The sequence below is a fragment of the Tuber melanosporum genome (genome assembly GCF_000151645.1).
Source record: "Tuber melanosporum whole genome shotgun sequence assembly, scaffold_18, strain Mel28".
Lineage (NCBI taxonomy): Eukaryota > Fungi > Ascomycota > Pezizomycetes > Pezizales > Tuberaceae > Tuber > Tuber melanosporum.
Window position 1 is genome coordinate 801,575 of NW_003298841.1, and position 15,808 is coordinate 817,382.

The following is a 15,808-nucleotide window of genomic DNA, read 5'->3' on the forward strand; positions in this document are numbered from 1 at the left end:
TGCCATACCCTCCCGGCCCTCTGGCCTTACCTGTTGCTTGGTTAGCATATCTTTTAAGATAGGCCAAACATTATTGATCGGGTTGAGGTCGGGAGAGAATGGGGGCTGGTTGAATTTGGGAATCCTGTACCCCTCCCTGACCTGGTGGGTATGAGCTGCTCAAAGAGTAGAACTGCTATCCTCCATAAGCCAGAGAGGATGGCCTGCCAGCTTACTCTCCCAATTCCAAAAGGGCTGGAGAACTGGGGTGAGGACTGTTAGGTGGAGACAACTTGATAGACTTCAAGGTTGTCTATGCCAATCGATATTCGTTTTTGTAGACGGAGATTGTCTAGGAAGGCTCGGACTTTACTGGTTTCGTTTATGACTACTAGGAGTGAAGTAAAATAGGTAAAGTAGGATAGAATCATAAAAACAATATTATATTGTTAAGGTCTCTTCTCCGTTGCTTGATGATTTCTAAAGCTTGGGAGGCACTTCGATATTTATATTCCACGTCTGAGTGTTTGCGGACTACATCTATTTATCATACAACTATGTACTTCTTCAATCGTAATTCGCGACATCAAGTTTTCTTCCAAGGTGCGAACACCTGTGGAACCTGAAAACCATCACACCCTCTTCGGTAATTACGATATTTCTTTTTAGGAAATGTGCTGTCCCCAATAGTAATATCCTGATTAGCAGAGTCTTTAGACTTAAGGCCTAGTTCTTAAGTCAAACTGAGTTGGCTCCAATTGTCTTCGCCATTGATAAAATAATCAGTTTTATCCACGGCTATATCTGCAAACGTGGTCGTCATTACAACCATCATATGTCGTCTGACTTCGATCCTTTGTAACTCCATACCCAACTCATAGATTTTCTCTGGATAACTTCCTATTAACTCACAGGAAGCTATTCCACCAGATTGGTAATTAATCCCTGGGTCGGCAACCCTTGGTTGCTCTCTGGGTAGTAGGTTTCAGTAACCATTGTAGTATTGGGAATCACCCCATGGCTACGACGTGTTCCGAAACCCAGTTGCAACACTTTGTGAAGTTCATTGGCTTCTTTGGTAGTGTCTTTTGGAGTTCTATACTCTTCTGGTGGATGTAAATGTATTGGTCTCTAGTAGAGATCCTTTACCATTTGATACCATCTCTTTGTGCGAAATCATCCCGTTACCTACGGCCCATGCCAAAGGTGTCATATCCTTGAAGCCAAGTAACTCTCTGAGTAGTTGACAGAATTACTCTGTTCCACTTCCCAGACCTAGCCGAAGGTCCCCTCTCATATATCCTGCAAACAGGATCCGGTCGGATGGGCGGCGATGACGTATATGATGTTATCCTAACACTTTCAATTCTGTAATAATATAGTCACAGGACGCAACTGAGATTAATATATATGATGATGCGTGGGCCCCGTAAGGGAGTCGGAGTGGGGTGTTGGAGACCAGAGATTCCGATTCGAGTGGAGTTACCCTACTTAGGGTGGTTCCTAGGTATCGGGTTCTGGTATTCTTAACAAGGACATTGTCGACATAACTTCTAGAAGTTATTGTCCTCCAATTGTCCCTATCCCAGAGAACTAGCTCACATTGTTTTTCCCGAAGAATTCCAGCCCATACCATGATGGAATTCTTCTTGAGAAATTTGGAAATGAGGCAATTATCATGATACTCCACCCCAGGGTGCTGGGTGATCGAAACTCAACTAGTATTACCAGAAAGCCAGATATAACACTCATCAGTCCAAATCACCTGGCGCTAATCCTCTCTGCTCCAATCCTGGTGGGCTTGGGCGAATGCAAGTTGTAGACCTTTCTTCTCTTCATCAAGAGAGGGCTTTTTCTGAGCCACCTGGCATGCATAACTCTCTATATGGAATGCTTTCTGGAGGGTTTATTCGCAGGCTTACACACCGCAAGCCGCTGCAACTTCAGTAAGTCACATTCTTCTGTTGGCAGCGCTCATTGTAGCAGTTGCCACTAGCCACTGCCGAGTTGGGGTATCAATAGAGAAGGTACGTCCTTTGGACTTCTTCGGAATTGATGGACCTTGGCAGATCTTGTATATGGTACAAACACTGAGGCTTTGGTCTTTGGCAATTCTTCGATAGATCTAGTGGGCTGAGAATCGTAGCTTTTGCACAGCGCATGGCTGCTTATAGGATGTAACTTCACATCTGGGGGCATCTATTATGTTCTAAATTTATGTGAGTGATGGTTCATGATTCTATATTATTTGGAATAAGATACTAACCTGAGTTCTTTTTTTTTTTTTTGTTAATACTTTACAATATTTGATAATGGAAATACTTTGGAGAATATGCAAAGGAAACTATATTCACTTTTTGATTAACCCACCCCTTTTTGCTTACTTTGATGCTAACGTATTTCACCCAGTAATGGGTCACCTATCTGCATTTTTGTACTCCACTAAAAACTGAGATTCTACAACCACATTTCAATTTAAGATTCTGTAATTTAACATAGGTAAAGAATTATAATATGTCATGACAATTACAAAATATGAAAGGTTTTAGAAAAGAAATGCCTTTAGAATCCAGTAGAGTGATATTATATGAGAATATTCTAGTTCTCAGCCAATGGTGACATTGCCAGTCCCCTATTTATGGAATAATTGATTGAACACCTGGTAGATCTGTAGGGATGACTGCCACTAGAGCTGGAAGTTGCAGAATTCAATTTGGGTAACTATTGAGTGTACGCAAGAGTTTTCAAAATACCAAGTATAATGAGACAATATACTTACAGCTTCATCTTCTTCTTCAGCACTAGATTCATCATCTGAACTTTCAGAAACCTCTGAGGTAACTACCTTGGGTATTGAAGCTTTAATTCTTTTCTTTGGAACCTCCTTTCTCTTACCCTTGGCTCTTCTCTTAATTCTTCCTACATCAGCTTTGACCTACTTTTGGAGATCATCCCTTTCAGACTTCTTATACAACTCACCAAGCACCTTTGTATGAAGAAGAAGTCCACCTTTCATTTGCCGGCGGTTGGGCTTACTTGACTGTATGGACTCCAGTTGTTTAATTGTTGCTTTATTGAGAATTGACTGAGTTTGAACCTTTTCTGCAAGCTCAATTGCCTGGTGGAGTAAAACACTTGCCTCACCAAAATCCTCAAGCTCAACTGCCTTTTTTCTGATCTGATCAACTTCCTGAGCTCTATCATCCCTCCCTGTCAAGGGACGAAGACCAGAATATCTTTCTGAAAGAGGAATAGCTGGAGTGGTACTCAATTGTAGATTTGGATTTCGAAGTACATGTTGTCGATTGAATGGGATCATTCCACTAGCACGCCAAGCAGACACCACATTTGTAGATGTCATAGCCTTCTCTCTTAACCTCTGAAGCATTGGATAGATGTCTCCCTTGCGCATCTTCCAAAAGGGCCCATGGTTGCGTTGAAAGTCCTCAAGCTCTTGCCTGTAATAGTTGCCTAATAGTGAAAACAATCCAATATCCAAGGGCTGTAAGATATGCGTTGTATGAGCAGGAAGACAGATGAGATGAACATTGTTTGTAAGAGCATGTTCAATAAATTCGATGTTGTTTACATGGGAGCTGTGGCCATCAAGGACCAGCATTCTGTGTTCTGTAATTCCATTTGCTAGATGTAAATGAGGTTCAAAGATTTGATCAAACTAATCAATAGCAATCTCACACAAGGAATATCCAGCTTTGGAGTAGGTAAAGAAGGCATCATTGTCAATCTCGTAGTTGATATTTGAATGGTGGCCCATGAGATGTACTGTAGAAGAGTGAATCACAAGAGGAGCCAATACTCTCCTATCACCAGCAACTCCTTCAATGACTGTAACCCAGTCTCTCTTACCATCCTGCATTATCTTTAGATTGCGTTTTTCAGTGCGGCAGAGAACAGTACCACCCGCACCTAATCTCATTGCAAACCCTTTCTCATTGGTATTCCAAATATTTTCTGGAAGGATATGATATCTGCTCTTCAATACATAAAATCTTTCAAGATGCCCCTTTAGAAAAACACATCTATAGCTAGTACCCTCTACTTGTCGATACTCTTGCCAACCTTAGTTTGAATACCTGGGTGTCTGTGATCAAACCGGTCAACCCACCCCTTTCTAATCTCAGCAACCTTCCCTTTGACTTTTAATATTTCATACACTATCTGTAGAATGTGTTTTTGGTGGAGGGGAATATCATGATCATCATAATCTTCAATCCTGTGGACAATGACCTTCTCCTCCAAGTGAGTAAGAAGTTGCTAGCTTTCATGAGCTGCTTTCCGAGGGGTTGTGTGACCTTTGAGATGATTCCAAAGTATGGTATTAGAAACTCCATATAATTCAGCCAAGTAACGTATGGAGAGAGCTGTATCATTCTCTTTGGCATCGATAGCTGCCTAAAGGTGATGCTCCAGGTTAGGCTTATTGTTTGGCATTGGTATTATGAAATCTTTTTGTGAAATTTGATGTTGAAAGTGGTTGGTGGTATGTTAAGATTCACGGAGTCTAAAGAGAAAAAGATACCAAATCTTTAAAACTCTTAATTAGTCTCAGATCTTACCCTACCATTTTATAAATTATAGGCCTCAGGGTCTATCACCTATATTATAACCTGGAGAAATATTGGATATTTTACAGCAGCTATTCTTTTTCTTTATCACAATTTGTTACAAAATTATGATATCTCACTTACTCTATTTACAGATAATACAATGAAGCAAACACTTCAATATTTAGAATGCTAGTTTGATACTGTGAAGTCAATCTGGAAATTAAATTAGAAGAAGATCTGATCATTTTTACATATACAAATCAAATATTTGTCAAAAGAAACTGTTATGATAGTTTGACCCATTGCTGGGGGGTGACCCATTACTGGGTAAAATACATTAACTACTTTTTCTATTTACATGGGTGATCTAGTATTCTTGGCAACGGAACTTAGTCCTCTAGGATACTACCTGTATTCACTTCGTACATCCTAGGTACTTGTACTATAATAATTATTATCATATTTCCCCACAAACTTTAATGCTTTCTTTTTCATTCCAGTGCCTATTGTATTATCTTGAGTATAAGAGAATCACGCTACGCGGTAATCTTAAGACTAAGACATCTAGTTACATAATTTTATGAAACTAGGATGATTGGCAATATTATTCTTCAGTCCTTAGGAGACCAACAACATAATCAATTGCTTCATTATTGTCTTCTGCTTCAGGCATGATTTTCTCATCATACCCATCTCCAGTATTCTCAATTCCACCTACTTGCCAATTTTGTATATCCTCTGTAAATATCTTCATATCTACACCTTTCAAGAAGAAATAACTACAGTCATCGCTGCCATTGATTGGGAAAGAAAGTTCCACTGCAGCAAAAGAACAGATAATAATCTCCTGCTATTAAGTACAAATTTCTTCCCAAGCCTCCCTGAATATTTGGCTGAGACAACCTGATAGACTTCAGAGTTGTCTAGGCCAACCAAGATTCATTTCTGTAGACAGAGATTGTCTAAGAAGGTTCGAACTTTACTCATTTCATTTATTTCTACTAAGAGTGAAGTAAAGTAGGTAAAGTGGAGTAGAATCATAAAGACAATATTATATTATTAAGGTCTTTTCTCTATTGCTTGATGGTGTCTAAAAGCTTGGGAGGTACTTGGATATTTATATTCCATGTCTCAGTACTCACGGACTACATCATATCTATTATACTACTATATACCTCTCTGATTATAACTCGCAATGTCAGGTATTCTTCAAAGATGCAAACATCTAGAGACCCTGAAAATCATCACACTCTCTTTGGTAATTGCAATATATTTAACTGGGAATCATGCTGTTCCCAATTGTAATTATCTGATTGTTAGAGTCTTTAGACTTCTGGCCTAGTTTTCAAGTTGAACTGAGTTGGCCCCAATTGTCTCTGTCGTTGATGAAATGATCAGTTTCATCTATGGGTTGTATCTATGAAGGTAGTCATAATTGCAACTTTCCTAGGTCACCTGACTTCAAACCTTCATAACTCTCTACCCAACTGACAGATATCTTCCAAAGGACTTTCTACTAATTTGCTGGAAGCTATTTTACTGGATTGATAGATAATCCTACTGTCAGCAACCCTTGGTTGCTCTGGGTAGCAGGGATTCAATTAGTGATCTAGTATTAGGATTATTCCTGCAGCGACAACGTATTCCGAAACCTAGTTGTAATACTACATGAAGTCCATCGGCTTCTGTGGTAGTGTTCCTGGGAGTTCTAGACTCTTATGGTTATCATAGGATGAGTGCGAACGTATTGGTCTTTCGTTGAGATCCTTTACTATTCGATACCATTATTTTGTGCGAAAACGTCCCATTACCTATGGCCCATGCCAAAGATATTACATCTTTGAAGCCTAGTAACTCTCTGAGTAGTTGACGGATCTACTCTGTTCCACTTCCCAGACCTAGCTGAAGGTCTCCTCTCATATATCTCACGAACAGGAACCAGTCAGACAGACAGCAGCGACCTATACGGTGTTATTCTAATACCTTCAATTCTGTAGCATTATAGTCACAGGACGCAAGTGAGATTGATATGTATGATGACGTGTGGGCCCCGTAAAGGGGTCAGAGGGGGGTGTTGGAGACCTGGGATTCCAATTCTGAGTGGGGTTACCCTATTTAGGGTGATTCCTAGGTATTAGATTCCGGTATTCCTAACAACTGTGTTGGACTTTCTTGCTGATGAAACAGGAGGACAAAATATAGTCTTTGGCCAGGAGTTGCTTGAAATTGGCACACATTTAGGTCTGGGGTATTTCTTAGTTGCTGGTAACTGACTCACAATACACTTATAAATGACATTAACATCTACAGTATTAAGAATACTGGCATGGACTTGAGTAGCACAAGAAGATTCTGCCATTTTTCAGGTTACAGATGTGTCTGGTATTGTGATACCAGTATGGTGCACGAGACTGATTTTATTGACCTTCTTGTTTCCTGCCATCTTATTTTACTTGGAATGAGGTTCAGCTTCTCTCCTAATTTTCTGTCTCAGCCACTAATCAGCAACCTCCCTTACCCAATACTGATATGCAATAATGTCTTACCCCTAAGATCACCTCTTAGCGCGATTCTCTTATATTCAAGTTACTGCGGTAGATTGCCACCTGCGATAGACTGGATAGGTGTTGTAGCCTCCGACGGATAATCTTCCGCAAGCCTTTGATTGGGGGCAGAGGGCACGGGCAGAGGGCCGTCATAGCTTGAGCATTTCAATCGGATTCTGTGGAAATGTCGAATTTGGTGCCTGATTTCCTCCGATGTAACACGGTTAGTATTCGTAGTGGTAGGCTATAGGATATGGGGAATTTTTGCACTTTGAGCCGTTTAAACAGAAAATAAAAATCGACCCCAAGTTCTATGTAGTGGAAGGGTACAGTACCCTGCCCCCATTAATTGCTACCAGCGCTGGTTAATTCTCTCATTGGGGATTATATGTTCTAACATTTCAATTTCACTTGCGGAATGTGCAGTTATGGTAGGCCTGATTTTATCCTTATAAATTCACCACCTCTCTGCTGCCCCGATGCGTTTCTCAATTCCCATGCGTGAGATGGGAGTTGAGAATAGCAACATAATGTAATTGGAATGAGTACAATTCAAATAATCCCCCAGAAACTGGAAAAACCGTAGGAAGGGTCTAATAAGCTGACAGATACATAGGCTCGCTCCTACAGTTCCTCGTGCTGTGCAGGAGGTAGAGAAAGAAAGACCAAAAATCGTGGAATCACCTGGTCTCTGCCACAAAAACTTCACCGTTCACTCAGTTACCGTTTGACCATGAAGACAGCGGAAGTAAATACGCTTGCACGGGTGTCAGAAACCACTGGTTTGTTTCTCTAAAACGATATTTGCTCAATCTCTTCCTAGATGAGATGAATATGGGGTTTTTCCCGTATATATGGTCGGCCGGGTACTCACATCTGTTAAGGGTCGTGGGATAGTGAGACGATAGTTCTCGTCGATGACCTTGAGAGGAGTTAGTCGCTCTGACTACACTTCATTCCGGATATTCCAAGGGACGATATCTCACCTGGAGATCGAAATCCCCCCCGAACAGCCGGGTCAAAAGTTCCAGGAGTCTATTCTTGCGAATATAGCGTCTCTCGATGTGTTGGGTTTGGGTTGTATTGCTCATTTTGATAGCCTTGATCCAGTTGGGGAAGACCTGGTCTCTGTTTTTATTTGTATTTTTTACCACGAAACTACGATATTTAAACCTCCTCTCGGAAGCTGGAAGGAAAGAGGGAAAGCTACAGAGAAGAAGGGTTTTTTCTCCACGCTATCTGACCCCGCTCCCTGCACTCCGCCGAATTTCGCACGGTATACCAGTCAACCTTGCGCCTGAATGCATTTTCCTCCACGCACGAATGGTTGTCATGACTGGGACAGTGGATTGTGAATGGACAGGACAATTCGGAGCTGCGAAAGAGTTTTCCCGGCATATGATACGTGTTCGAGAGTTATGCATCTACAGAATATGTTTGGGGCTAAGTTTGCCCTATCGTATGAATGAGGAAGATGCGGAGAAACCGCTTCTTTGTCCACTTGCAGTTTTTTATATACCGGTAAGTTACTGAACCTATCGGCTATGGAATCCAGTGGAATCACTAATCTGTGCTGTGAGAGTGGTGTTTGTTTTTTTGTTTGTTTTTTTTGACTCCGGTTGGCCACTAGGGTCCCGATCTGGCCAGTTTTGAGGAGTGGATCAGGTTCTTCAAGGAGATGTCCTACATGTCTTAAGGCTGTCATGCCGGTCCCAATGAAAATGCCGATATAATACGCCTTTCGCGGCCTCAGTGAGGAAGTGGTTTGGGATATAAGTTCCGTGCGGGGGGGGAGGGCGTGTCTTACTTCGTGACAGCACGGTAGTATTTTGTGTTCCAATATTTTATATATGGGGGGTGAGTCGCCTCCTATTAAATATCAGTGATATGTAACACAAAACAAAAGTTTCTAATAAGTTTTTGGGTTTGCACCATGCCGGTACTCGCTCGAGCAGTGCTCTTTACAAACTAAAAGGAAGTATCATACTAGACGATAGGCAACCTCAACCTAGCTTTCAAGCAAAAAGGTTATGATCCCCGCGTGACGATGAGAGGGGAAACAGCGCCTGTCAATTTGTCAACCTTTATCGAAATTTTGAATAGGACCACAGGGCCGGGGATATCGTAGTTGGTTTTCAGGTTTTCAGGTTTTTTTTTTTTTTTTTTTTTGACCCTGAAGAGCGCTTGTTACGGTCCGATCCGCCCTTCCACTTGGTATCATCCTGCACGTACTTTACTTGCCGTAAGTTACGCTTGGGAATATGTGGAGTAGTCCACTATGCGATTGTGATGGTGGGGCACTGTGGGTGAAGTTTGCACCCTCTTCTCGGCGAGACAGGGTCCCACTGCCTCCGCAAACTATGGCCTTTCGTCTGGAGATCCGAACTCTGTGCCATGTCATTCGCAGGTGAGAGGTTGTGTTTTGTAGTTTTTGCTACGGCAAGCTTTTCACAGTGTTTCGCATATAGCCATCTATATTGCTACAGTAAACCCTCTCATAGTCTAATTCTAGGAGGCTAGTGAACGGGGAAAGCTGGAACTAGTAGTGTTAGAAACAAGGGAGGTGTCTTGGCAAATTAAGTGATAGAATACGGTGCGGTCGGTTTATAGGTATCATAATAGCCACAAGTAACTATGATATACACATATTTATATATGAACTGTGGAAAAGAAGACGAAAAAGAAAAAAAAAAAATCACCCCTATTAAACATCCTACACTACATCTTCCTGCTCTGCAATCTGAAAATAGGACAAGACAGAGAGAGGTTTGAACTATACACTCCTCCACATTTTTGGTCCTACTTTTTGGAGCTATGGGGAATCAATTCCCTAGAAATATGAATTACTGGAGGGTTAGAAGTTGCAGAAGGAATCCTCATAGTACTAAACCCGTTCTCACACAAGACTGAAAATATAGGAGGGTTGGGAGTTCGAGAGGTTGGAATTATGGGGGGGGTTTACTGTATTATGAGTATAGGTTATTAAAGCCTCCACATTGGCCTCCAAATCATACCGGTAGCATACTGGGACGTTCCTTGTTGTAGAAGATAGTCTATCATGTGGACATTGTGGTTCGCGTTTGCTAGGCTGCTGCGCAGGTAAAAACTGGAATAATTGAAACTCACGCTAGTATATGCGTTGGAGTTGCCTCTTCAAGTAAGCCTAGTTGCACTTTACTTTCCCTTCCACTTGTCTCAGCAGAGGTCTGAAAGTTTGTATTTTTCGGCGTGATTCCTTCCCCCATCTAGGGGAGCTTTTAGACGCCCTAAAGTCATATTCAGTTTTTTTCGCTTCTTGCGGTATCCCCCTGCTGCTTTCTAGTGGCTAAGATGTAATGGGATATATTTTGCTGCCTACGGATTTGTATGATGGCGGTTTGGAAACTCGCGCCAGAGCATAGTAAGGCATGGTACTGTTAAGGTGCTAACTTAGACTGCTAGCACTCTGACACTATCACCTTTGGTTTAGCAATACACAGGTCAATTATAAGCTCGGGCGAGTACAGTACAGTATTCCGTTATCTGACGGCGAGAAACGATCAAAGGCCCGGATTTTTTGAGGTGCAGTGCCAAGTAAAGCAGCATACTGAATAGTCCTGTACAGTACAGCACCGTTCAGTAGTTATTTTAGAGCATGATAAACCCGGCGCTGAGTGTAACAGGAAGCATTGCATACTACCGTTATTAAGCACTTTCATAGGCTAGGCTCTAGAGATCTAGCATTCATGTATCTTTGCCTGGTTTATTTGACCACTATTGGTGAGAAGGATCGACAACTTGGAATATCTGCCGTACTGTCCCAGTATTCACGTAGATGTGGAAGAATGGAAACCACCGCCAGAGCACCGCTCCGGTATCACCGTAAAAACTCTCGAAATCCACTACAAGTATCCCCGCCACCCCTGCGATCTCTGGGTTCGAGACAAGGCCCCTGAGGAGGATTAACGTTTTCCTGGCACAATAAGATCAGCGAACGGGGCATGTTGGTTCTCGTTAATAACTGGTATTCGCATTTCTAGTAACCTATCAAACCGATCCCACCGTAGGCCGATGAGCGGATTCTTCTGATGATCTGATTGATAGTGGGTTTAAAGAGCTTTGACGGCACCCAGTTCAAAGCTTGTTACACAGTTTATCATAGGAGGCCTAGCTTGGGGCAACCTCGTAGGGTAATGCGGTTATGTATGGGGCCATCACAGGGATCGGCTGAGAAAAATCTATCGTACTAACGCACAAGTAAAATTACCATGCTTGGATTTAAAGGTATACAGTAGTACCATATTTCTTATTTTACAGCCCCGAAGCTATCATATTTCGTGCGAGAAGACGAGCTCCCATACGGTGAAAGTATCCAACAGAATTTAGTGGAATACATGCATATACATATGAACGAATATAGCGTCGACACAGTGGTGATACAAGGCTGTTCAAATGTTTGCTGTATGCATCACTTTTAGTTTTGTTCGTTCATCTAGACGCATGCCAAAGCCTCCTAATTATGGTTTCCCCCCGCCTTCCCCCCCAAGCATAACCCCGCGTCGATATTAGACTCAAAGTCCCCCTAAGGCCCAACAGGCTTATAACCCCTTGACTGACCCCGCCGTGGAAATTGGCCAGGCGTCTAAGCCAAGTCATACATCTGCCATCACCATCGCACCCCTTTGCCCTGCCCTCATCGGAGGCCATAGTACAAACGATACCCCGTCATGTCAACGAGCACGAAAGAATCTGAGCTCCGGAAGCGAATATTGAACCAACGGCTGCCCACCTCAGTCGAGAGAGTACGCTTCTTTCCGGATTGCGACTTGAAACAGATGCTTACTTATGACGTGGTTGCCGAAGTGATTGGGGAGTCGAACATCCCTTTTCATGATCGAAGAGGTGTTATTAAGGACATCCTCGACGGCGCTCAGAAGATATTTTGCATCCTGGTGTGCATTCGACACGTAAATTATATGCACTTACTTCTTCAGTCTGGGGTCGTGGACGCTAAACTCGCTTTATCTAAGGAGGGTTTGGTATCTTTTGGTCTTCCCATTCCTGCAGTCGAGGAGTTTTGGCATCAGCAATGGGATTTCATAGCTCCTATTTTCAAGAGTCGCATCCAGAAACTGGACCCGTCTTGCATCTTACCCTTTAAAGAGGAGCAAGACTTGGGGGAAGGTGGCTATGGGGCAGTCTCGAAGGTGGTTCTCTACCGTTCTCATCAAGACCTAGTGTCTATTAGTGGCCCTGGAGATACAGTAGGTTCCGGTATCCAGGAATCACTACCCGCAGTTAGTGCTAATATTTACCTAGGTGGTTGTTGCACGCAAGCGGATCAAGCACGTTTCTGCGAAAACTGAGGCATATTTTGAAAGTGAGCGAGGGCCCCTTGAGCTTCTCAAAACTCGGGGTCACCCCCACATCATCAAGTTGCTCGGGTCATACTATCAAAACGATGACTATAACTTGTTCTTTCCGCTGGCCGAGGGAAGCCTTAAAGACCTTTTTGACGGAGGGCGACCGGGTTTCGATGTGGATACTGAAAGTTTTTATTCATCAATCGTTGGCTTATCCTCAGCGATAAACCACATACACAATTTTACATACGAGATGGGCGGAAAGAACATGAACTTCAAGGGTTACCACCACGATCTTAAACCTGCTAACATTCTTATCCAACAGGGGAAATTTGTCATCGCCGACTTTGGACTCTCGAAGTTCAAGGCCGATGCCAACACTTCCTCCACCATTCACAAGACGGGCACGGAAGCATATCTACCTCCGGAGACGTGTTCCATAGACCCGGAAACAAACTTTGATGACCGAATGGTTGGCCGAAGTGTCGATATCTGGGCCTTTGGTTGTATCCTTGCCGAGATAGCAACATACTTACTCCGTGGGTCTGGTGGTGTTGGCGAATTTAGCAGAAGAAGACTGACAAGGGTCTCTGCGAACATGAAAGATAACTCATTTCATGCTTATAACGAAGTAAAAGAGGAAGTCAGGGAATGGCTAAAATCCCTAGAGATCATGGCAGAAAGAGATCCTCAAATCTCGCGCTTGATACAGGTTGTTTGGAAGACACTCATACCCGACCGCAAAAAACGGCCAACTGCACAGGCTGTCCTGGAGGAAGTCTCGGTACTCGATCCAGAGACAGCTACAAATATGGAATTGTTTGTCTCACAAGGAAGGACAGCACTACCACTATCTCCGCCGATATCTCCAGCAGGCTCACCTCAATCCCGGTCCCAAACGACATCACCTGGCAGTGGGACATTAAGTGATCGCTGCGGTATAGCCGTCCTGAGCGAGGGCACCCGCGACCTAGGATTACGGATAGAGTATGTAGCATACCCGGTTGTTTTAGGTTTGGCTAACATCTCTGGAAACCAGTGTGGTAGCCCTTCACGGACTTAATGGAGACCTGTATACTTGTTGGCAGGTAGGTGATGGGCCTATATGGTTGAGGGATTTCCTACCATCAGACGGAATGCATCTTCCTCACATTGTATCCTATGGCTACGATTCTGAGCGCCTGTTCACCCACCTTTCCAAGGACAATTTGGAGAAAGAAGCGCATAACTTCCTACGTCAAATTCAGAAGAGGAGAGAAATCCAGGGGGTATGAACACTCAGTTATGCTGAACTAGTCAAGTAGGTTAACAAATAAAGGCATCTACTAGACCCATAATATTCCTTGCGCATAGTGTAGGCGGATTTCCTTTGAAGCAGGTATGAGCTTTCCATCATCTGGTACCCTCAGCAATGGCTAACCGCCCCTCAACAGGCGATTTTACTAGCAAAAGGAAGTGACGAATACCGGGACCTTTTCAAATCTATATGCGGTGTTACCTTCTTTGGAACTCCCCACCGAGAGCACGGGATTTTCCATAGCATGGGAGCATGTCTGCGTAAGATTTCCAGAACAGCTTCGGTCTCAGAACAGAGTCGAGAACTTCTTAGGCAGAACATGTGTGATAATGACCAGCTCCTTAAAGCAGTGAATCACTCGTTCGAGACCAGGATTTGCACGCCCGGGAGCAATCTTCGGGTAGTCAACTTTTACGAAACTAAGCCAACACCGCCAGGATTAGGGGTGGTATGTCTCAATTATTTTGCATGTTGCTATATAACCCAGAGGCTGATTATGAAATGAATAAAGGTTGTTGATAAAGATGCTGGCACTATGGGACTAAATGGCGTGGACGAGAAAATCTACGGCCTCGAACTGAGTCACCCAGATCTTTGCAGATATTCTTCTGAAACTGAGCCTTCATACAAGGTGGCCTTACGCGGAGTCCGTCTCTTGACCAGGATTTCTGCCGATGAATACGGCTCGAAGCAAGCAAAAGAGCTAGAGCAGGAGGTTCCATATATTAACAATTGTAACTCTTCACTTCAGGAATATTCCCGGCCTGCCCTTGCTAACATAGGAACTCATATACAGATCAACAATTCAGCCCAGAAATACACGTCAACAACATTTTACCTCATCTACCAATTATCCCGTCTTTACAGCGGCCGTCAACGGGATCACGACTGACACAAAATTTCAACACGACACCACCACACCAGCCCACCACGACACCAAAAACCGCGCCCCGCACCCAAACCAAACCTCCCCCTCCACCTTTTCACACTCCGCTGAAAAAGAAACAACCCCCACCCCCACCGCAACCACAACCACAACCCCAGGCCCGAGCGCACACAGCCCCACCTCAACAGTCCCAAAAGAAATCCCAAACCCAAAACAAGAACAGCATAAACGCCATCGAGAAGAGGCTAGCGAATGTCGGCGGGAGGAAAAGCAACATAGCAGCGGAAATAGTCGCCCGCCAAAAAGAGCGCAAGGGCTTGAGACTGCGGCGCCAAGAGCGCGGCGAGCAGTGGTTCTCTGACGAAACCAGGAAACTGGAGAAACGCATTACGGAGCTGGAAGCGCGTCGGACTGAGGCGCATAATGAGCAGGAAAGGCTCAAACTAGAGTTGATTGGCGCGCGTACGGTGCACGGTCACCGGACTGCGTGATCGGCAGGAGGGGATATGGTGGTAGCTTGTAGAGTTTACGGTCAATGGGTGTAGAGTTCGGTGTACTCGAGTACTGTACAGATTGCCCGCTGAGGGCTCCGTTGAGGAGGGGCGGACGGAAGAAGGATGTAAATTGCAAATTTAAATTGACCGATTCGCACTGCCAGAGCATGCACCCTCCAACAAGTCACCCCTTCCCACTCCTCTCCAGACAATTATTGATACTGAGTCACAGCTTTCTAAAAACATTGGTTGAAACTCACGAGTGAGGTTCTGTAAGCCCTGGCCGAGCGCAAAACACCCCCCAAGCGCGGAGGAAGAGCTGTACAGTACATACACAATAGGAGAAGTGCAGCACTTGTAACAGTATTGTACATAGAAACCACTCATCGGAAGCTCACGAAGTCCGGTACATCATCCCGCAAAAAGGAAAAGGGAAAGGAAAGGAAAAAGGAAAGAGAGAGAAAGAGAGGATGGAGAGAAAGCATACCGGTACCTCTGTATTGTATTGTACATTACTTGAACACCGCACCAACCTATACTAAGCCTATAAATCCTGACCAACCCGAACCGACTAATCGCGAGTGACAAAGCATGACTACACGAACCGACAGAAATGGACCGCGGGAGTACTATGATATATCGTTAGCCGAGGGGGATAGATCCTGCGAGGGAAGAGAGGAAGGAAGGTGGAAGCGA

At 43.7% G+C, this 15,808-nt stretch overlaps 1 protein-coding gene across 1 annotated transcript; it reads left to right on the forward strand.

The window, feature by feature from the left end:
* Positions 1-11,799: 11,799 nt before the first annotated feature.
* Positions 11,800-15,109, forward strand: GSTUM_00005224001 (uncharacterized protein; the record flags this gene model as incomplete). Its single annotated transcript, XM_002837234.1, has 7 exons — positions 11,800-12,336; positions 12,392-13,422; positions 13,475-13,703; positions 13,754-13,813; positions 13,869-14,180; positions 14,244-14,466; positions 14,529-15,109. 7 exons carry the CDS (start codon positions 11,800-11,802, stop codon positions 15,107-15,109), a joined length of 2,973 nt encoding a protein of 990 aa, XP_002837280.1.
* Between the last annotated feature and the right edge of the window lie 699 nt (positions 15,110-15,808).